This window comes from Crotalus tigris, unplaced genomic scaffold (genome assembly GCF_016545835.1).
Source record: "Crotalus tigris isolate CLP2741 ecotype Arizona unplaced genomic scaffold, ASM1654583v1 scf7180000024506.7606697, whole genome shotgun sequence".
Classification (NCBI taxonomy): domain Eukaryota; kingdom Metazoa; phylum Chordata; class Lepidosauria; order Squamata; family Viperidae; genus Crotalus; species Crotalus tigris.
In genome coordinates this window covers 4,171,161-4,194,845 of record NW_024100678.1, presented here as the reverse complement: position 1 = coordinate 4,194,845, position 23,685 = coordinate 4,171,161, and the positions used below count along the sequence as shown (strand labels likewise).

At 36.1% G+C, this 23,685-nt stretch overlaps 1 protein-coding gene across 5 annotated transcripts in view; it reads right to left on the bottom strand.

Moving 5' to 3' along the window:
• NOL4 (nucleolar protein 4) overlaps positions 1-23,685 on the bottom strand; it is a 137,007-nt gene that overhangs the window by 3,361 nt on the left and 109,961 nt on the right. For all 5 annotated transcript variants that reach the window (XM_039333640.1, XM_039333639.1, XM_039333641.1 and 2 more), the window contains 2 exons: positions 13,566-13,682; positions 4,412-4,592 (listed from right to left, as the gene is read on the bottom strand). In XM_039333640.1, coding sequence (XP_039189574.1) covers positions 4,412-4,592; positions 13,566-13,682 — 298 coding nt within the window. The remainder of the gene's footprint in view (positions 1-4,411; positions 4,593-13,565; positions 13,683-23,685) is intronic.

The window sequence follows — 23,685 nt, the reverse complement described above, 5'->3', positions numbered from 1 at the left end:
CTGATAGATAGTTGTTCAGATTCTGAAAATAATTAGAAAATATTTCATGTGGCAACCAAGGTTAATGCAGTGCATAATGGAAAATTAGGATGCCTAATCTTTACTACAAAGTGATGGTTTCATCTGTTTTCAAAATTAATCCTTTGTCCATTTTCTTAGGCAAAAATGAAGAGATTCTCAGCAAACTTGTATATGCATTTAGTTGGTCTATAAAAATAATAAATATTTCATTTGATCTGAAAATCTATTTATGTAAATGTGAAATTTTCAGTTTTACATACAACCTAATAAGCAAATTAAGCTATACTCTTTTATAAAGATAACAAGTTTGCTAAACAATAATAACTGAATATATTTCAATTTTCCTCTCCAAATTCCATTTCTTTCTCAAAACTAAAACAGAAAAAAAATCCAGAAGTTTCATATCTCTAGGATTCTAGCCTACCTACCTCACGATCCATTCTTATTTTCAATACAACTTTATACAGCAAATATAGATAGCTCTTTACATATGCTACAAATTTGTGCATTTCTAGCATTAGTGAGATTGCTCCCTCCTCTGTATCTAGAACCTAAGGGCATACAATGCTGACATATTTATGAATTTTTCAAGATTTCAGCCTGCCAGTGCCAGTATGGGCAACTACTTGGAAATCACATCTAGCCATTGAGAGCTTCTCAAAGACAAAGTGCAATATAATATAAATTATCATTATAATGGAATTGCTGCAAAAGACATAGTTTGATTTATCAGCAAATATATGAACTACTTCAAGTACTTCATATAAACTGATGTTAAAACTGATCTCCTTGCACAGGGTACTCCGATTTGTGGTTTAGTTTTTGAATATGAATATACCTGAGACCTGTATGTATGTATGTATGTATGTATGTATGTATGTATGTATGTATGTATGTATGCCAATCGTACCTTATGGGAGGAGGAGGATGTTCCATAGACAAGAATCCACCAGAGCATAGATCAATTGAAAATGGTCTTGGAGAATGAAAGTGAACCAGGACAACACAATGCCCCCAGCCCCAGAATCATTCTAGAAGGATACCATGGTCAATGGTTTCAAAAGTTATTGAGAGGCCATGTGTAACTTCATATTCAAGTCAAACATAAATAAGCACCACTTAGCACAATGGAGGAAGATCCACAAGCATAATTTTTCTTATGTTTGGACTTATACTTAATACTTGATTAATTTGGAGAGGATATGCAAACAGATCCACATGTTACTATTAGAAACAAATAACAAAAATTCACAGGGCTGACTCTCACTGCTTTTAAGTCTTAAAAGCCATCATTTAATTCTCTTTCTCTTCTGTGTGCAGAAGTCCAACTTCATCTAGAGTAGCAAATTATATCTGATGTTTAAGTAAGAAATCTTCTCCATCACATCCTTTTCAGTGCTCAAGGAATTTTATTTCCCTTGCCATCACTGAGGTAATTTAGTCATTTATATTGCAAGTAGTTACTGCCTATGTTTTATGGATTCATTGCAGTTACAGAGACATCACATATGTTTGGAAGCGAAATAGTTCTTGTTTTAACTAAATCATTCAAAATGCTACAAGCACTGTGAATCCTCTCCAAGAACTAGACATTCATTTATCATATTAGCTGCTGAGTAAATCTGACATTAAACACACTGCTGGACAAATGATTTGCAAGATTTAACAGGAGGTAGTTATTGCTCCATAAATTACTAGTTGGCATCATCAATTACTTAGAATTCTAAAATGCAAGTCAGAATAAAATACATGCTTATTTTACTAAAAAAGCATAGACAGATTAGGAGCAGCCATGTCTGAGTTACTCTTGCAATCCAGCAACTAGTATTAGACACCCAGTTTGAGATTCAATAGCCCAGACATGTCAAACACAAGGCCCACGGGCCAAATACCACACATGGAGGGCCCAGATTTGGCCCTCATGGCTGTCCCAGTAATGGCAAGGGATCAGCCCCTGCTGCCCCAACCCTGGCCCACCCCAGCCTGGCTGGATGCCCACTGGTGCACAAACATGAAACGGCAAGCACTTGTGGGCTGGTGGTACGCAGCAGCAGCTGCAGCTCATTTGCCTCACCCCACCCTGCCCCTCCCAGCCTAACCCCATCATGCCCCGCTTTGCCGGGCCTCTCCTCATCCGGCTCTGCTTTGCTGGGCCACACATTTCCTCGCTCGGGCCATGGCATTCTTTAAGCCCAGTGCCCCAGGCATGCCCGGTCTGTGGGGTGAAAGGCAGGAAGATGAGAGCATGCGGTGGGACAAGCCGAGCATCAGTTGGCTCCCGGTCACCCTCTCTGCCACGTGGTAGGGCCAGAGAGGGGAATGCAGCACTCACACCGGATGCAGAGCCGCAGCCTGGAACTGCTGGTGGCCGGCAACGTGTGAACCTCCTTGGTGGCTAGAGAGAAAGGGTGAGAAGGAGGAGAAAGCAGGAAGGGTTTCTGTGTTTGTGTTTTGTGTGTGTGTGTGTGGGGGAGAGAGAGAGAGAGAGAGAGAGAGAGAAATTGAGCCAGCAGGGAAGCGAAAGTGGGGGGAATGGGGAGCATTGCAAACAGAGTAAGCAAACTTAGAAAAAGAGTATATATCTCTCTCTCTCTCTCTCTCCCTCTCTCTCTCTCACACATACACACACACACACACACTGCGTAAGAGAGGTGGTGTACAGGCAGGCAAGAGAGCAAACTCATAGATTGGCTTTGTGGTCTATTCTTGCTGCCTCCCCTCCCTAAAATCCAGCCGATAATAGAACTCTTTGGATTGAATGGGAAGTTAAGAGGAATTGGTGTGAGTTGAATTAAAAGGCCAAGTCAACTGCCCCCCCCCCAATTATTTTGTTGGAGATGTGGAAGGAAGGAAGGAAGGAAGGAAGGAAGGAAGGAAGGAAGGAAGGAAGGAAGGAAGGAAGGAAGGAAGGAAGGAAGGAAGGAAATTGAAAAATGAAATGAGAGGGAGGGAGGGCCTAGGGGAAGTCCTACCTTAGCACTTAGCCACCAGCAGCCCTGTTGCCCTTTCGCCATCCTCTGGTGGTCTCCCATCCTATTGCTGAGAATGCTTTGGTTACAAAGCCAGGTCTCCTCGCATGGAGAGGGAGTGGCCTTCCCTCTGACCCATGCACTTTGCCCTCCTGCACCATGAGCAATCTGGCCAAGGAGAGCGAGCACAGCAGCAGCAGCCTTGAGGAGGAGGTAAGCACAGCTTGGCGCTTCCTCGGGGAAGTGCGGCTGGGCTAAGTAGGTCTGTGGGGTCCCAATGCCATGGGAGCTCAAGAGCTGAGCTGGGCTGGGCACTTGACCTCCACTGCCCAAGGCTCCGGGCAGTCCGTGCCACCATCCAAGGCCCCCTGCACAGCCTGAGAGGGATGGTAAAGCTCCTCCAGTGGACCACTCACTCCGGTCCCATCCCCCTTCTGCCAGAGACCCTCATATCCGCCGCAGTCCTGCCCAGGCCCACACAAATGCCCCTGAGGTGAGTGATGTTGAGCTGGCCATACCCACTCAGTAGGCCATGCCCATGCCAGCCACAGCCGCCCAGTAGGCTGCACCCATCCCAGCCACACTCACCCGGCCCCCTGAGGGCAACCACAATGCTGATGCAGCTCTCAGTGAAATTGAGTTTGACACCCCTGTAATAGCCTATCCAACACATTAAATTCTAGAAAATTTAATTATCTCTAAGTGGTTAAAAAGTAGTACTTCTTATATTAGTACAGATAATATTTTTTTAAAAAAATAGAATACTGTTTTGAGATATGAATGTGAGGGGGAGGTACTGCAATTAACATTGGCCAGTTCTAAAGTACTGGAAACTACATCATTAATTGAGAGAAATGTTCTCCACTTTTCTTGAAAATCATCTCTCACACATTACAGAGAAATCTCTGAGCAGTTCACAAGCAGGGATAAATTCAGCTTTCATACTGGCAGAGGAATTATTCTTTCAAATGCCAAGCAGATTGTGCTGTTATGCCCCAAATCATCTAATAGAATTATGAAAAGTAGGTTAAAGGTAGGGTTAAGTTTTGGACTGTATTTTACTTTCAGTCATTTTAACAAATATTTATAATGCTATGAAGTAATAAAAGAACTCAATAACTCTCTAACAACGGTCCAGATTCAGGATATTCACTGATGATTTGTCAGAAGACATTGATTATTCGAGAACTGCATTCGGAAAACCACTATCAGCATAAACAGAATCTCAGGGCACTGACTGGATGAATGAAAGGGAGTTCCACTTTCTCATTCTTGAGGAACCCTGCTAGCCAATAATTTAAGTCTAGAACAACTGAATGGTTTGGCTAATTTTTATTCTGAAATAAATGAGGAAGCAGTTTTTCAAACAGGATGGATATGCATGCATGCAAATGTATGTGCAAAAGTGCAAAAACACTCACCACTAGTAGAGGCATCACTGAGATTTAACAGACCTCCTCCTAACCCTCTGTAACTATGGTAACTGTAGGTCCCATTTCCATTGATGTACAGTACCTCCTGTGTACTGGAAACAGCTGATGTTGAATATGTGACCTGGGTTGGTTCCTGTTTAAATGGTTTGTCAGCTGGAGCAGTCTCATCCTGCAAGAACAATGTCCAGTGAACAGTGCCAAGTTAGAGGAGCATACATTATACTGTTATTTGATAGAGCTTTTATGAATTATTTTCAAAAAAATAAAAAAATAAAGTAATACAACCACAGAAAGATTTTAACTGCCAGAAAAAAACATAGGAAGCTCTACATATTCTTTAGCAATTGTTATTATCATAGGGGTTAAATGTATGACCAATTCTATGAATCTGTAGTCTCCATCTTTATTCTATGAAGGATATCTCAGAGAATGGAAGTTTAAAGTGAAACTACAGATAAAACTAAAAGGCAACTATTATTCTGATATTGGTATTTATTTGGCTTGCTATCATGATACCAAGATGAATTGTATAATGGAATCATAGAAGAGAAACATGGAAGAAAGAAACATCATGAGGCATTGCATTTAACTCACTGCCAAACTCATTTTCTATCTGAACCAAGAGGCATTCATTCTCATGGCTGAATGATAGATCACCCTGCTGTATTTCAGAAAGTATCATTAAGATGACTACTATTCAGCTTTCTGGTGCATAGAATGCAAACATTCGGGATTTGGGACCTCTTATTATTCCATACATACCTGAACTCCCAGCAACCCAAATGGCAAATGACAAAGGTTCCTACTCATACTATATACCATTCAAAATTAATGTTAGATCAATTATCTAAATCAAACTTATCTCAATTAATACAACCAACATCAATAAAGATAATAATAAATAATTGACAAAATAATTGTGAAAAAATAAATTATCAATAAAATGACAAAATTACCATCAGTCAATAAGAAAAGGCAGCCTGAAACAGCTTATACCTTGCAACAAAAATTTTAACGCCATCAAACAATAACATATGCCTTCCCCATGTCCTTGGGAAGGATTTAATAGATAGATAAAAATGCTAAATCCAGTCTAGATATCTGGCTGACTGCAACAAACCATGATAATAACAATAATCGATTTGCTGCAGCAAAATTTCACAAACTGACTACAAGCAGCATCATGTCCAAGTTGTCAGAATTATTCATTGGAAACTTGCCAGAGGTTTGGATTTGAATGCAGTAAAAACTACTGGGACCATCAAGTTGAGAAGCTTTTGGAACAAACAAAACAGACAGGCCTCTTGTTCAGAACCCGTTCGATATACCAATTATGGTGGAGCAATACCTAAAGGACTTCTGTGATATCCCGAAGCATTTAATTTATCAGACAGGAATTCCCTAAATTTACAAAAAAAAAAAAAAAAAAAAAATCCCCTTGCCTTGTTTGGAATTGCCTCTTTTCTTAGACCCTAACTTAATAAGTATTATATCCTTGGTTAGGACTTCAATTCTTAAATTTCCACCACTCTTAGTCTGCGAATCTAACTGAAGATTACAGACACAAAACAACAAAAGGAGAAGGAGAAGAAGAAGAAGAGGAAGAAGGGGAAGAAGAAGAAGAAGAAGAAGAAGAAGAAGAAGAAGAAGAAGAAGAAGAAGAAGAAGAAGAAGAAGAAGAAGAAGAAGAAGAAGAAGAATAAGAAGAAGAAGAAGAAGAAGAAGAAGAAGAAGAAGAAGAAGAAGAAGAAGAAGAAGAAGAAGAAGAAGAAGAAGAAGAAGAAGAAGAAGAAGAAGAAGAAGAAGAAGCAGCAGCAGCAGCAGCAGCAGCAGCTCTGGGACTTTAGAATTCAAAAAGACAAACAACAGCCATAAAGTACCCCAGACTTAACAACAATTGATAAGAAAAAAAATAGAGAATAATTGGCTGTTGTTAAAAGTCAACTTCTATGTCATATAATTACAATTTAAGAAGTAGGCATAACTTCCTTTAAAAGTGGGTGCAATGTTAAAGATAAATATTCAAAGTGTAATGCAACAATTTTAGGAGGAATCTTTAATCATCACACATAGTTAATCTAGAGTGGTATAGGAACATCTTGTATGTCACAATATCCTGCATTGTCACAATAACCCCTATAAAAAGATTTTATGAGGAATAAATGTTTTATATTGGTTCTTCTCATGTGGATATTAATTGCTCAGGAAAAATAGAACTGGCCTGGGAATGAACTATACCGTCCACTCAATCTAAAATAGAATTACAGATAAGATTGTAGCACCATGAGTACAACATCATAGCAGCACTAACAATTTCATATAAATTAATTGTTACTGAGATTATTGAAAATTGTTATGATACATAAATGCAATGGGTATAGATAGTGTATGAGATAAATTGTAATGTTTAGTGCATTTCTGAAATTTAGATGGATAATCTTAGACACCCTATTATATCAGGAATTTCCATCATTGGAATGCTAATACTATATAATACAGGGATCTATTATCTACAATTATTAGACAGATGAAGCTTGTTATGGAATAGTACCTATATTCAAATAGCTCTGTTTCCCCGAAAGTAAGGACTACCCTGAAAATAAGCCCTACCTTAATTTTGGGGGGTGGGCCTAATATAAGCCCTACCCCAAAAATAAGCCCTAGTTGTGGGGCGAGGCGCACGCCTAAAAATCATGCTACGGTGGGGGTGGGGGGTAGAGGTGCCCCACGCGCCCCATACCCACTCACCTTGCAGCCAGGCCTCTCCTCACTGGCCCACTTCTTCTGCAGCGTCTTCTGCAATTCTCAGTCACAGGCCTTTCCGGAAGGCCACTTCAGCTGAGAACCAAGCTATGGGTTGAATCCATAGCTCAGTACTCGGCTGCAGAGGCCTTCCAGAAAGTCCTGACTGCAAAATGCAGGCCAGAATGCAGCTGCGGAATGAAGCTGCTCCTTCAGTCCCAGAAGAAGTGGGCTGGCTGGGCAGGGCTGTCAGTGCCAGAGTTGAGTATAAAAGACACCCCTTGAAAATAAGACCTGGTGCCTCTTTTGGAGGCAAAAAAAAAGACCCAGTCTTATTTTCAGGGAAACACAGTATTCTGTGTATCTGTATGTGTGATATAATTTGCAACTCAGACCATCCTGAATCTTGTAGCAAAAAATGTCAGTACAAATATTGAACAGCAACAAGCTTTTGGCAAATTTGCAACACATTCATTCTGATCCAAGAACTAAATAGGTGCAATTTTTGATGTAAATGGAAAGGCACATCCTTATCCAAGTCCATTAGTTGCTGTATGTGACCAGCTATGCAAATGGGGATTGGGAGCATTTTCCTTAGTATCCTTGGTCTGATTGGACAATGCAGGTTTTTTTGCATATAATCTAGTAAAGAACCATCTTGACATAATGTTGTGTTTTCTATTAGGTTTAATTCTTTTGGGCCTGACCCAGTTTAATTTTTATGAGCAATAAACTTAAAAGCTCAAATTACAGCTGAGTGTTTTGGCATAATCAGAGTGACCAAGAATTTCTTTCAATTTCAATAAGGTTACAAAGTTGATGTGATCAGTAGAGATGGAAAATTTTATTTCTAAGCAGGGACTAGATGCTGTTTGGCTGTTGATTTGGTTCATTAAATCCCATTAACATTAAGTGTTCGGGGAACATTATCTGAATAAAAATGCATTAACCCTCCAAGATCATGTGCTACTTAAACAGAAGAGCTCAGTATGCCTCAACTTACATAAAATAAAGTTCCAGTATGGATAGCAGCCAATACTTATACTGCAAGAATATATGGAGTACTTTTTTAACACAAAATTATAGGTGGGTCTTCAAGAACGTGAAAGTAATCCCACTGAATCAAATCAAAAACCTTTCCAGGTTAATATTTACTCCCAAACTGGCCAAACAGATGTCTACAGGAAGCCAAATGTTATCTAGAATGTTTGTGATACAAATGTTATTTAGAAGCATGCTGCCTCTCACCCTAGAGGTCATTGACAGTGACAATAGCTAGTAGATTTCTCAAATACAGTTATTTCAGATGGTTAATAATTTGCTTCGCCATTTTATGCGCTTTCCCAGTTTTACAGTATCCTTTTCAAAGCAGGCTGATTTTACTACCAACAGTTTTCCAAGCAGGGCTGTTCCTTTCAAATTCTCTCTCAAACAGCAAATTAGGAATGGAAACACATCAGGGCACTCTACCTCCTGCTCCTCCAGAGCTGCAGACCAGCATTGTTTTCATTTTGAACACTTCCCAAAGCTACTCTGAAATAGCAGCCAACACCAATCTGGAGAGCTATGGCAAAAGGTCAGTCTGATTCTTAGAAACATGGAAATTCAGGTTAATGAGGGCAGATATGATATTGTTGCCATTACGGAAACATGGTGGGATGAAACCCACAAATGGAACACACAGCTAGAGGGATTTAAATTATTTAAAAGAAACAGACTAAATAAAAGAAGAGGCGGAGTTGCTCTATATGTAAGAAATAACTACATTTCTACAGAAATAGAGCACAACAATGATGAAAACTGTCTTGAATGCATTTGGGTCAATATAAAAGGGGAAAAAAACAACATTACCATAGGTGTATACTACACACCACCCAACCAAACAGAGGAAATAAATGTACTTTTTGCTAGTCAGCTAACTAAGGTATGTAGGAAGCACATCACAATAGTAATGAGGGACTTTAACTACCCTGACATCAACTGGGAGACAAACTCTGCACCAAGTGGAAGATCAAACAGATTCCTTGCAAACCTAGCAGACAATTTTGTCTCCCAAAAAGTAGAGAAGGGAACTAGGGGATTAGCCATTTTGGATCTAATTCTCACTAACAGAGGTGAAATGATAGAAGGTGTTGAAGCCACAGGAACCTTGGGAGGAAGTGATCATGCAGTATTGGAGTTCAACATTATGGAAGCACAAGCAATAGAACACAGTCAAACTAGAGTCTTGGACTTTAAGAGAGCTAATTTCAATAAACTTAGGGCTTGGAAAGGATTCCATGGATGAGAATTCTCAAGGGGAAAACAACTCAAGAAGCTTTGAAAAGTGAGATAATAAAAGCCCAGTCCAGCACAATACCAACAAAGAGGAAAAATAACAGTTCTCAAAAGAAACCAGCATGGCTGCATAAAGAACTCTCTGACAAATTGAAAGATAAAAAGGACAAGTGTAGAAAGTGGAAAGAGGGGCACATAACTAAGTCAGAATATCAACAAATAGCTCGAGCCTGCAAAGATGAAGTGAGGAAAGCTAAGGCTCAAAATGAACTAAGGCTTGCGACCAATCAAAAATAACAAAAAAAGCTTCTTTCAACATGTAAAAAACAAGAAAAAAGTGAAGGAAATGATTGGTCCATTATGGGGGAAAGTGGCAAGAAGGTGACAAGCAACAGGGAGAAAGCAGAACTATTTAATTCGTTTTTGCATCTGTCTTTACACAAAGGGGAAAAAACAGACCAACCTACCAAAAATAGTGCCATAAAAAAGAGAACAGAAACGCAAGTTAAGATAGGCGAGAAAATGGTAAGTGAGCACCTCTCCAGCCTAGACGAGTTCAAATCACCAGGACCAGATGGATTACACCCCAGGGTTCTCAAGGAACTGGCAGATGTGATCTCAGAACCATTGAACTATATTTTTCAAAGATTCTGGAGCACTGGGGGACTATCGGAAGACAGAAAAGAGCTGATGTAGTTCCCATCTTCAAAAAAGGAAAAAAAATGGACCCAGGAAATTACAGACTTATCAGCCTGACCTGAATACCTGGGAAGATTCTGGAAAAGATAATCAAACAAAGAATCAGCGAACACTTAGAGGCAAACAAGGTCATTACTAAAAGCCAACATGGGTTTGTTAAAAACAGATCATGCCAGACAAATCTTATTGCATTCTTTGACCAAGTGACAAAATTAGTGGATCAGAAGAATGCTGTGGATATAATTTACTTGGACTTCAGTAAGTCATTTGTTAAAGTAGATCACAACCTACTATTTGATAAGATAGAAAAATGTGGGTTAGACAGCATCACCACCAGATGGATCTGTAGCTGGCTGACGGGCCGTACTCAGCGTGTGGTCCTCAATGGAACCGCATCTACATGGAGGGAAGTGTGTAGTGGGGTGCCCCAGGGCTCTGTTCTGGGCCCAGTGCTCTTCAACATCTTCATCAACGATTTGGATGAGGGGATAGATGGGGAAATCATCAAATTTGCAGACGACACCAAGCTGGCAGGAATAGCCAACACTCCAGAAGACAGGCTTAGGATACAGGAGGATCTGGACAGACTTGAACACTGGGTGCTATCTAACAAAATTAAATTCAATGGTGAAAAAAGTAAGGTTCTACATTTAGGCAAGAAAAAACAAATGTACAGGTATAGTATAGGGGGTACCTTGCTCAATAGTAGTAACTGTGAGAGGGATCTTGGAGTCCTAGTGGACCTAAATATGAGCCAGCAGTGTGCTGCAGCTGCCAAAAAGGCCAACACAGTGCTGGGCTGCATTAACAGAGGGATAGAATCAAGATCACATGAAGTATTAATACCATTTTACAATGCCTTGGTAAGGCCATACTTGGAATACTGCATCCAGTTTTGGTCACCACAATGTAAAAAAGATGTTGAGGCTCTAGAAAGAGTACAGAGAAGAGCAACAAAGATGATTAGGGGACTGGAACCTAAAGCATATAAGGAAAGGCTGCTGGAATTGGGTATATCTAGTTTAACAATGGGAAGGACGAGGGGGGACATGACAGCAGTGTTCCAATATCTCAGGGGCTGCCACAAAGAAGAGGGAGTGAAGCGATTTCCAAGAGCCTGAAGGCAGGACAAGAAGCAACAAATGGAAACTAATCAAGGAGAGAAGCAACCTAGAACTAAGGAGAAACTTCCTGACAGTTAGAACAATTAACCAGTGGAACAACCTGCCTCCAGAAGTGGTGAATGCTCCAACACTGGAAGTTTTTAAGAAGAGACTGGGCAGCCATTTGTCTGAAATGGTATAGGGTTTCCTACCTGAGCAGGGAGTTGGACTAGATGACCTCCAAGGTCCCTTCCAACTTTATTATTATTATTAAATAGATAATTGGCTCAAATGTCTTGCTCTGAGGGCTCCTTTACCAGAACAGTTTATTATGATCATTGTCTGCATAGATTGCTGTACCCTAGAAACAATATGGCCATTATGGAGATGAATACAGAGAAGTGAAGCAGTGATTAGTTATGCCATTTTAGGTAGAAAATGCTGTTGCGTTGCTGTCAAGTGTACTTACGCTAAAGATGTACATGCAATTATATATTAGTACAGCTTTGTTTCACGTTTTGGGTGACTTTAATTTTTCCCACTTTATATACTCATATATATATTAATATATTCATTTTCTCTTCATTGTACAGAGATAGCAGATAGAGAGTAAAATGAAGCATATACGTTGTTTTACTAGCTTGCATTAAAAAAATGATTAGAAAGTCTTAATGAGATTTCTTAAAGTATAATGTCAGCACAGACAGAAAAAGATTGTACTTTCTAAAAGAATAGCAAAGAAAAGCTGTGTTTATATGAATTCTGGGTATAATCATTTCTGAAGAATTCACAGTTTAATTGTTCACATGAACACAGTATCAAAATCTAGAGCAGTGGTTCTCAACCTTTTTAATGCGGTGACCCCCAACCGGTCATAAGTCGAGGATTACTCAACCGGTCGTAAGTCGAGGACTACTCAACTGGTGCAGCACCGTTTGCAGAATGGGACTTTTGGTGGGCTCAGCAGGGTAGAGACAGCCTGGACAATTCCTATTGGCTTCTGAAAGCCAATATAATAAAAGGGAGTAGCACAGCTAAGGAAAAGGGGGAAAAAATGGCGGACTGCGTTGTTTGGCGACCCCCGTGAAATGGTCGTTCGACCCCAAATGGAGTCCTAACCCACAGGTTGAGAACCACTGATCTAGAGTATCTTGACAACACTGAAGAGTCTAAATTTGTCCTTACATAGAAATAGGCAAATATTTTGTATCTGAGATGCTAAATATTCAGTGATTCCTGTATCATGTATTGTGATCCTCCCTACTAATTTTTAAAGAAAAGAGAAACAAAATACTAATTAGCTCACTTTAACATCCATTAAAAACCAAAGCAAATAAAAATACATTAATTATCCACCTTTCAACAAGCAGTACAGAAAGCATTCTAATCCATTTCTGAAGACAGCTCTATAGGTGAGAGAGAGAGAGAGAGAGAGAGAGAGAAGAGAAGACTCATCTTGTGTTTCCATCAATAGTGGTAACGTCGGCCAACAAATAGGAGGCACCTTTCTCAGGGACTGTATATAAAATCTGAAAGTCCCTGATTCAAAAAAACAGACTCTGTAAAGATGCTCATATAATAACATTTTATTTACAGATGTTATCAATTATTTTTGCCTGCTCTTATTAGATAATTTTGTAAGTGATTTTAGACTTTTATTTTTAACCAGTCTGAGTGGTATATACAATGTAATACACATGTATTACAATGGCATAGTTTTGTATTTAAATAGAATAAAAATGTGATCTTTTTTACAACTTTGCCCATGACATTTCAAAGATTCTCAGTGAAGCAATGGAGAGGTCCTTATTTACTGTATATGCTATACAGTAACTATTCATGTCTGTTAATTTACAATAAAATATTGACAATGAGATTTTCAATGTGCAATGATAAACAATTTTTTAAATTTTCTAATTTTTACAAAATGCTTTCAAGTCGTGTTACAAATTTGCCTTAATTATAGATAATTGAGTACATGGGAAATCAAATATTGATTGAAATCTATCTATTTTCCTATTCCCACTTCTCTCCTGTTTCCTCCAATACAAACAGAAGAGGTTTCCTGCCTTTTTTAAAAGAAAAGTTACTCAAAACTGTACGAGTAGACTGAGAGTTCTCTAATTATATTATATCACTCATACAATATTGCTTTTGACTGGAAAAACAATAGAGTCTTTAAGAAAATTATGAGAAAAATTGCCTATTATTTCTTTACAAATTTTACATTCTATGTTTATTTTGGGGGGTTTTTTTTGTTCAGACAACTGACATCTGAACACGCATCTTATGTTCCCCATTTCTCATGCACATCACCATACCTGCTGCTGTCGGTCTAATCGCATGCGCTTTGCAGCATTTCTGCTTTCACTTTCACAGGCAGAAGCTAGGATACTCTCAGCTACTGCAGAAGTAAGATGTGAGGGAATGGGTCTTGACTATGGAAAAAGAAGAGAGAGAATATAAAAATTATTATTCATAATAATGTGGACAAGCAGTCAATAGGCAACTACTTAATTTATTTCAACAAAAACTAGAAATAAGGACTATCAAAACTGAAAAGTGAAAATTGGAGATTACACCTGCAATTCATCCACAGATCCTCAGATATGTCTTTCTCCTTGGATATTTTCATGTGGACTGTCATACATAACTATAGGGACAATACATTTTGAAGAGGCATCCTTGACATATCAACATTTTATCAACACTGGTGAAATAGTGGCTAAAATATTGAGTTTTGAATTCAAAACTTCCTAGTTTCTTACCCTTGCCATTAATGGAATGGCACTCCCTCCCAACTCCACTAATTCAGTGCAATACATGAATAATAATGCTGACTCAGTTGTAAGGTACAATTAGATAATGGGTATAAAGTGCTTAAAACAAGTGTGTTATACAAATATTAAATAATTAATAGTATTATTGAAATATAACTTGAGGTTTAATTAATAATATTACAAGAATATTTTACTACTATGTCCTTATGCCATTCTCTTTAGCTAGTTTTGCAAATGAAAATCTTTAAAATATGGGACAGCCACAATCTTCAAGCAATTTAATTTTGCTGAAGAAATACTGTATATACAAACTGTATACAGATTTATCCAATAGGTTTTAAGCTTTCCTTAGAAAATAATAAAAAGGTATTTGTAACACTTTTTTATTACAATGACAAACTGTAATCGTACTATATTACATATCTTAACCCTTTAGGTATTATCTTCAAAAGCTGTAAATTACTAGTTTCGAGACAGATCAGTCATTAACATTTTTATAAAATCAAATATTAATGGAATACCATTTTCATCATTAATGAAATTTTACTCATGTATTCATCTTCCCCCAAAAAATCACTCAATTGAATACCTATACGAACGAAATGTAGGTAATATTTTTATTCCCAGGGTTAATTTGGAGTCAAATCATAAGTTGAGTGTTAGACATGTAAACACGTACATATATCAATAGAGTTGGTAGAACCCTTCTAACAATCTTCCTACAGACAAGTTAACATGCCACTCAAGTATTAAGTAAGAGTTGTCTATCACAGATGTCCTTTGCACATTGCAAATGGCTACAGAGAAGCAATTATTTTAATCAGGGTCAATGAGAATAGGGGAAAAAAACCCTCTCACTGTTATGTCCTCTACTAATACTGCAATTTATTTCCCATCATAATAGTCCATTATTCTCAGTATCCATCTGACTAAGAGAAATCAAATAGTATAAATCATCATGGTGGAGAAGTTTTCTTTTTCTGTATAATAGATTTCCCTAATAGCTCCTACATTCCTGGGGGGAATCACAGGGGCTACAACTCCTGCAAGAGGACCTCAGTTGCCCATTTATAGAGATTGTATGCTTCAGGAAAATAATGCAGATTCAGTTTCTATACTGACTTAAACCTGATGGTTCTAGTTAATTGTTGCAAATGTGAACTATTTCATTTGAATACGAAATATATTGAAATTGGCAATTCAATAATAAATTAACTTTAGTACTGAAATATAATGGATAAACAGGAAAGAGAAGATTGAGTTTAACAAATTAAAATGAAAGTCTAATTAGCAGTGGATTTTATTAAAGTTTATTATATTTTCATATTTCTAAAATAAGAAATGAGTTTCATCACATAAGGGATATCATTCTGCCAAAGATAAGTACTCTTAAAATTCATCTAGTTACATTGTAATTAGTCTTCCCTCTGAAATTATGGACTTAGAAATACTTACTTTGACTGGGCTGGACTTTAAATTTTAAAATAATAGGCATTCCTACTATAGCAAATACAGCAAATGAAACATAACATGAATGTATGGAAGTGCAATGCTCACAGATTCAGGAATGAATTGTTTCATTCTTCTCCCAAATCATACTGTTCTAGGGATGGTTTGACAGTTTCTAGAAATAAATGCTTTCAATTAGAGTAACCAGCCCAGAAATTACCCATTCCTGTCATTAGGAATGCCATCTTGAACTTTTTCTATTTCAAAGGAAAGTAACATACAAGATTTGGTATGGTCTAGAAAGAGAATGGATAACACTCTGGAGTTATTTGAAACTTTGTCTTCCCCAGTCCATGAAATTTGCATAATCTTACCTAAGAACTTTCTATTACATACACACTCATTTTATTTTATTATTTTAAAGGTTCATTGTTTAAAAACAGAGAAAGGCAGATGTTTTGTAATGGAAAAGTCAACTATAGTCCAAAGGAGAAAATCATTCAAAAGTAAATTACTCTTATTCACTTGAAAATATTCTGCATATAAACACATGCACACACTCTCACTCACATTCAGACACTCCTAGATGTTCGCATAAACTTCAACATTTACAAAATATAGAGTATTGAAAAACTTGGAGAAAACATATAGTATTCTGGAAATAAAGAGCTACAAAAAAGTAAAATTTATTTAGAAAAATAAAACTTTACTATTCTTTATTTTGTACCTTTCTAAAATAGAAGAATTCACTTCACAAAATTTCTATGATTATATAAACAGGTAGACCTTCATTGAACTTTATAAGTCATTCAGGTTCTTATTGGATCATTTTCTTCCCATAAAAATCAATAATGATCTTGACAGCTGAACTTCCAGTATCAGGGACAATAACCTTAACAAAGTAAGTATTACCTTTTGAAAGTTCAAGATTTGATATTGCATTAAGATTTTTACTTTGGTGTTATTACTTTTGATATTAATGATTGAAGATTATGAATATTGGTGGAAATATTAATAAATTAACAATTTAGCAGTATATATGTTCATTTCATGTATTACTACCTTATTTAAATAAAGTCCATGTGCAAGCCATAAAATACTAGGAAGGCAATCTTTCTTTCATACTTTTAAATGACTGTCCTGATAAATTACTTGACCTCAAAATCTGTCATTTCTGTTAGAAACTAATTGAAATTTGTGATGACTTTTTAGCACTGCATATATCTACACAAGTACAATATTCTGTCAAAAAATCCTTTGAATTTTCAAAAATTGCATATTATAGTCCAGTAATAATATCCAAACTCTTACACTGAGAAATCCATTACTTATAGTCAAATTTAGAGATCTATGAACAACACTCAGAGACACAAATGTAATATTATAATAATTATAATTAATTAATTATAATATTATACATTATATTAATATATTATCTACAAATGTTATAAATATCTGCATGTAGTATCTTTTCCAAACATAAAAGAAAGGGCAAATGCACAGGTTTAAATTAAAATAATTACATTTAAGGCAGTTATTGGTCCATGTCCAATATTTCTAAAACCAGATTTAAAAATGAAATCTTATGTATACCATATTTTTACCCGAGTGTACACAAAATAGGACATAAAAAAATTAAATATATTTTCAGGTTAGAATGTAAATATGTTTATGTTCTATCAGTTCAGTCTTTTAAATAACATGTTTCTCTCACATCTACATCCTCTAAATGTGTTCTAAAAATATATATCTTTATTATCAAAGTGTTCAGTAATTTTGGCAGTGAGATATAGAGCTGTTTATATAGTTAAACTTCAAATGTCTAAAACAAAGATATCAAGTTAAATCAACAGAATCAAAACTACTCACCAACATGCTACTATAGAATTAAGAATGCAAATTGTATCTTGAGAACAGTTGTGGTATGTATTTTAAATATTCATAATAAAAGACATGCAATTCAAATGAACATAATGTGCATATTTGAACAGCATTTTCAGTACAAACTAAGAACAGCACTGCACTCTGTTGGATGTCCCAATATTGTTTTACTTTAATGTTGTCTCATACCACTAGCAAATTGATATATATTGATGTTATCATTTTGCAGCATTGCATCTGATAGTAGTTTCAGTATTTTTTAATTCATGTTGCACATGAAAAGAAGTATAAGAAGCAAAATGTCAGTAAATAATTATTAGCAAAATGAAGGAGTGCAACCACAGCTGAATATTTTGAAAAGAGACCTTTAGATGAAATAAGCCACAGATATCAGGTTTAGAGCGTTTATGCTCTACATGGTTATAAAGCAACAATAATTTTCCAATTTCCAGAAAAATGGTAATCACAGAATGAAAAGAAGCAACAAATACTTTCTAGCTAATTAGAAAGCCCCCCCAAAAAAAGCTGCATCCATGTACATAATACCAACGTGTGATCCAATTTATTCCTGTTACAGTGAAATGGGGAAGGTAACATACAAACTGCATACATAATTTGATAGGGCAAAAGTAGGCAATGTAACACATGTATCTCTTTAGATATTTGTGTAGAATTTCCTAATCAGTGTGGGTTATTTTTTCATGAGACAGATGTTCATACAAAGCTGATGTTTCATAAAGGGAGGGTGATGAGAAGAGAGGTTTAGGAAACAGCCACTATCAAAACTTAATGGAGAATATTGTGAAAGGAATAGAGCTGAGGAAGTTTCTTGGATAAGAAGAAACATCTTCAAAGAAAAACAAGAAAGTCCAATTGCCTCTTGAAAAAGCATCTTTGGAAAATTGATTATTTTAACTCAGTTTTCAATTAATCAAAAATTACATATTCCTTTTAAATAAAATGAGATTTATTTAGAGCTTTGGGTATAAATTTATATTTTTATGAAATTTTGTTAATGTTTTTTCATATTCTCATCATATGAATAATTCTACCAAAATTTAGAAAAGAAGTCCTAAAATATAAATTAAACCTGTTTCTAAGTGTGTTTCATTCAGTTCATAAGTATTACACAAGCATTACCACATTTCTGCCCTTATGGGTTACTGCCAGCAGTCCTCATTCCAATCCTTTAATTTATATCTGCTGCAAATACTGTATATGCAAGATTATTCTCAGCCAGAAATACAAACATGTTACAAGATTAATTAATCATAACAAATGTTCACCATCTCTTCCTCATCTGTATTCTTCCAAGGATTTTCCCATGATTTCTGTGATAACATCCACATACATCAGATAATGCATTGAGGGAAATAGAAGTCTCCCACTTCTATTTACCTCAGCTGTATGAAGCATTGTCATTTTTCTATACTCACACCAAATGCCCATATACATAATTGTTAATTTCTAATTGTCAGCCCAAGGGAGCAGTCAGTTTTCATTTGTTTTTCTTGTATCCTGTGCTACTATATTCTTAGCAACTGTATTTGTTATTTCTCACTCTCTTTTTCAAGACTTATCCTTCATAGCTAATTACTCTTGAAAAGATGATTGCTTTAACTATTCAGATCTTTGTGGTCAAAGAAATATCCTTATCCTTTACAATCTTATGTTACTTTGTCTTCCTCCTTCAGATTAATTTTCTCCTTATTTCTCCAGCACATTGTTAATCTTTATAATTTAGCTAAAGAAACCAGCTACCATTCTTACTTCCCTGTCAACTGTAAATTCATTAAGTATGTTGGTTGACATTAACTTTGTCTTCTTAATATTTAATATTAACCCAGATTTTTCACTTTCTATTTTTACCCTCATAATGAGCTCTTCCATTAAGGCTAATAGGTATGGCAGAACACCTGAGTTTTCTTCTGGGAAAATAGTGAACAATAAATGAATCTGGAGAAACAGTCTGATTCAGAATAAGATAAAAATAAGGATAAATATTGTTTGTATATCTGTTTATCTTACATAGCAAATACACTGGCTAAATGGTAGGATTAGAAAAGATGATTGCCAGAAATAAAAATGAAGCTAAAACATTTATAAAGTGTGTATGTATGTATGTATGTATGTATGTATGTATGTATGTATGTATGTATGTATGTATATACTTTGTTAGCTGAAAATAAAGACTTAGAAAAATCTAGTAAGACCATACCTCAAATACTGCAACCAATTTTGGTCACCATACTACAAAAAAGATGTTGAGACCTTGGAAAAAGTTCAGAGAAGAGCAACTAAAATGATCAAAGGCCTTGAGACTAAAACATATGAAGAACGGCTGCAGGACTGGGTTTGGCTAGTCTAAAGAAAAGAAGAAACGGGCAACATGATAGCAGTATTCCAGTATTTGAGAGGCTGCTGCAAAGAAGAGGGGATCAAACTATTCTCCAAAGCACCAGAGGGCAAGACAAGAAACAATGGTTGGAAACTGACCAAAGAGAGAAGCAACCTGGAATTAAAGAGAAATTTCCTAACAGTGAGGACAATTAGTTTGTATTGCAATGTCAGAATGGTCATTTTGCCATACCCCCATCCAAATGTGCCCTCCATAAAAGCCTATGCATGGGACCTGGTCAAAAGGTTACACTGCTATAAGTATTAGAATGATAATGAGAAAGAGAATCAATCTCAGTCCAGCAACTATCAATGAAGTGAAATGAAGGGGGCAGTAATCCAAGATATCTGAAAAGCACTAGTTAGATAAAGTTGGATTAAACTTGGAATGAAAAAAACAAATATATATTCCATGTATGACAAAAATAGTTTATTAAAAATGCTATCTCACCTTAAAACATATGTCAGAATATACTGAAACAATGTTCAGACCACATTCACCACAGCTGAACATTCCTATCAACCTATCTTGCTGCTTCAGGTTAGTAAAGATCATTCATTTACTTCTTATATTAAAGAAATTAATAAAATGTTGTAAAAGTTAATCAACCTCCTGGACTTTTCATTCCTTTGCTTTCTAATTTCAGTTTGCATTCTGTGCCCATATAGCAATAAAAACAGACTTGCCTATTATTAATTTGCTGTAAAAATAATTTTAAAATGTTGAATTTATGAAACAGAAAGGCATATTAACTATTCTATAATTTAGATGTCTGGTTCCTAAATGGAAAGGAGGGGGGACTGAAAGTAATAGGAAGATCCAAATGAAAGTCAATTTTCATTATTATGAGTGGATGGTAGAAGAGATGGGTTTCCTTTTCCTCTGCCTTCTATGTGATGGGACCAGTGTCCAGTCGCTTCTGGGCTGGCATCATCAGGCAACATTTAGAAGAGATGTACTGCTATTTATTCATCTTTCTAACAGCACTGATTGCCACATTCTACCAAATACTCAATAAGGGGATTCCCCCTCTTTGATCTTAAATGTATATAGGCAATTCTTCCTCTTAGACATCATAATTGGCAGATTGCTATCCTCCTCCCCTTGACAATAAGATCCCTGTCAAAAAAGATATTAAAGATATAACTTAAAGTAATTCTTTCAGATATTTGAAGACCATTGTAGTTGCTATCATGGTTCTACATCTATGTAGTACTAAAACTCTTATTCCTATAACCTTTAAGTGGGAAAAACAATGCATCATAGGACAACAATTTTTGAACCAAATACCTCAACTGAAATTATATACATAACACATCCAAAATCTGGGATCCATGATTCCCATATAATTGAAATTTAGCAAATTTTAGAAAATATTTTATGATATAAAATGATAATTAAAAGGTTTATGACATAATACAATTGTCGTAAAATATTTCCTGGGCTAATCTTTGACTGTGCTATGTGTTCAATATGAACTATTTTCAGTTTATATTTCTAAATATATCCCAATAGTCATAGGTTGTCTAGTAGTCATCTTTTCTGAAGTTTAAATATGTCAGGTCCTTCAAGCAATCTTCACAGGACTTAGTTTCTATTTCTATGATCATCTCATTGCCATTCCCCGCATTTGTTTCACTTTGTCTGAATGTTGCCCAGAACTATAAACAATAAAGTAGGTTGTGATAAATGCAGTCCAAACCAGAATCACTACTTTTCATAAGTTGAAACTATTTGTTTATGTAGTCTTAGACTGCATTTGATTTTCTAGTAAGCATCCAAGCATTTGATTTTCTGATAGTCATCCAAGCATTTGATTTTCTGGTAGTCATCCAAGCATTTGATTTTCTGGTAGTCATCCAAGCATTGATTTCCATTAAGTTTGCAATCAGTAACCATTCCAAGGACTTGCCATTGAAAGTTAAAATTTGGTAAGATCTGTTGAAGGCCTCTAGAAGCCTTACCTAAGGGTTTAAAGATTGCATATAGCCTTGGAGCTTCAGAATGTACATCTCTTTTCTAAGGGATCCCTGTAAAGATATCCCATTTGGAAGTGTAATACAATATTATCTGGGATACTTTAAAGTACCATTAATTTAATCAATCAATCAATCAATCAGAATAGAGCTGGAAGTCTTGGAGGTCTTCTAGTCCAACCCCCTACTCAAGCAGGAGACATATACATTCTGAGACAAGCAGCTATCCAGCCTCTTCTTAAAAGCCTCCAGTGACAAAGCACCAACTACTTCTGAAGGCAAGGTGTTCTGCTTGTTAATTGTCCTCACTTAAGGAAGTTTCTCCTTAATTCCAGGTCACTTCTACTTGATTAGCTTCCATTAGAATATTGCTATTATGTCACCCCAATCTTTCTTTTCTCTAGACTAATCGTACCCAGTTCCTGCAACTGTTCTTCATATATTTTAGTCTCCAAGCCTTTAATCATGTTAGTTGCTCTTCTCTGCACTTTTTTTTCAAAGTCTGAACATCCTTTTTGTAATGTGGTGACCAAAACTGGATGCAGTATTGCAGGTGTGGTCTTACTAAGTGGTACTAATACTTCACATGATTTTGATTTTCTGCCTCTGTTTATACAGCCAAGGATTATATTAGCTTTTTTGGTTGCTGCTGTACACTGCTGGCTCATATTTAAGTGATTGTCCAATAGGACTCCAAGGTCCCTCTCACAATTACTACTTTTGAGCCAGGTTTCACCTAATTTGTACCCGTACCTTTGATTTTTCCTGTCATTTTATTGGATAGGGCCCATTGTTCAAGTCTGTCAAGATCTTTTTGGATCCTCAACTTGTCTTCTGGGGTGTTGGCTATTTGTGCTAGCTTAGTATCATTTGCAAATTTGATGAGTTCCCCTTCTATTCTCTCATCTAAGTCGTTTATGAAGAAATTGAAGAGTACTGAGCCTAAGACGGAACCTGGTGGTACCCCACTGCTTACTTCCCTCCATGTAGATGTAGTACCATTAAGAACTACTTATTGGGTACTGTTTGTCAGCCAGTTACAAATACATCTGATGGCGATGCTGTCTATCTCACATTTTTCAAGCTTACTAAGAAGAAGGTTGTGATCTCCTTTGTTGAATGCCTTACTGAAATCTAAGTATACTATGTCCACAGCATTTTGCTGGTCTACTAATTATAGTCACTTTGTCAAAGAATGAAATAAAATTGGCTTGGCATGATCTGTTTCTAACAAACCCATGCTGGCTTCCAGTTATAACAGAATTTAAATGGACCATTTAAATATATTTAATTATCTTACTGGACATGTTATCAAAAGGTTAGGTAACAAAGCCACAATTTTGGCTTATAAAAATGCACACTTGGCTATCTTTAAGATCTTTATTCTGAGGCTAGAGACCACCCACTTGTGATTTGTTTAAACTTATTCAGTGCAGACAAATTAAATTTCAATTTCAATTTAAAAAACAGATAAGTTACATTTAAACTTCAATTTAAAAAATCCTGAATATCACACAAATGTACAACAAACCCAAATTGGCCGTTTTCTAGCCACATCATTTAGCAAGCGATCAGTGAAACATAAAGAAGATTTATTGATAAGCTATGATTATGAATGATTGAATCATTTGAATAAGTCTGTTGATTTGAACATAATCTTAAAAATAATTTTGATTGCTCTCTTTATACTATGCTTCAGAGATTAAAATTCCCAGTAATCTACAAATATGAGGACCACCAGTTCAGCTAAACAAATTCTCTGCATTATATGAAGTTGACTTTATTTAATTTTCAAGTATGTTTACAGTAATTGGAACAGAAGAATATATAAAATTGATTTCTTTATGTCCTGTCTTTCTTCCAGGAGCTCTAGGTAATATACATGCCATCCAATTCTTCACTTTTTCCCCATAATCCCCATGCAATAGGTAGACCTGAGAGCAAAAGAAAGGCCTAA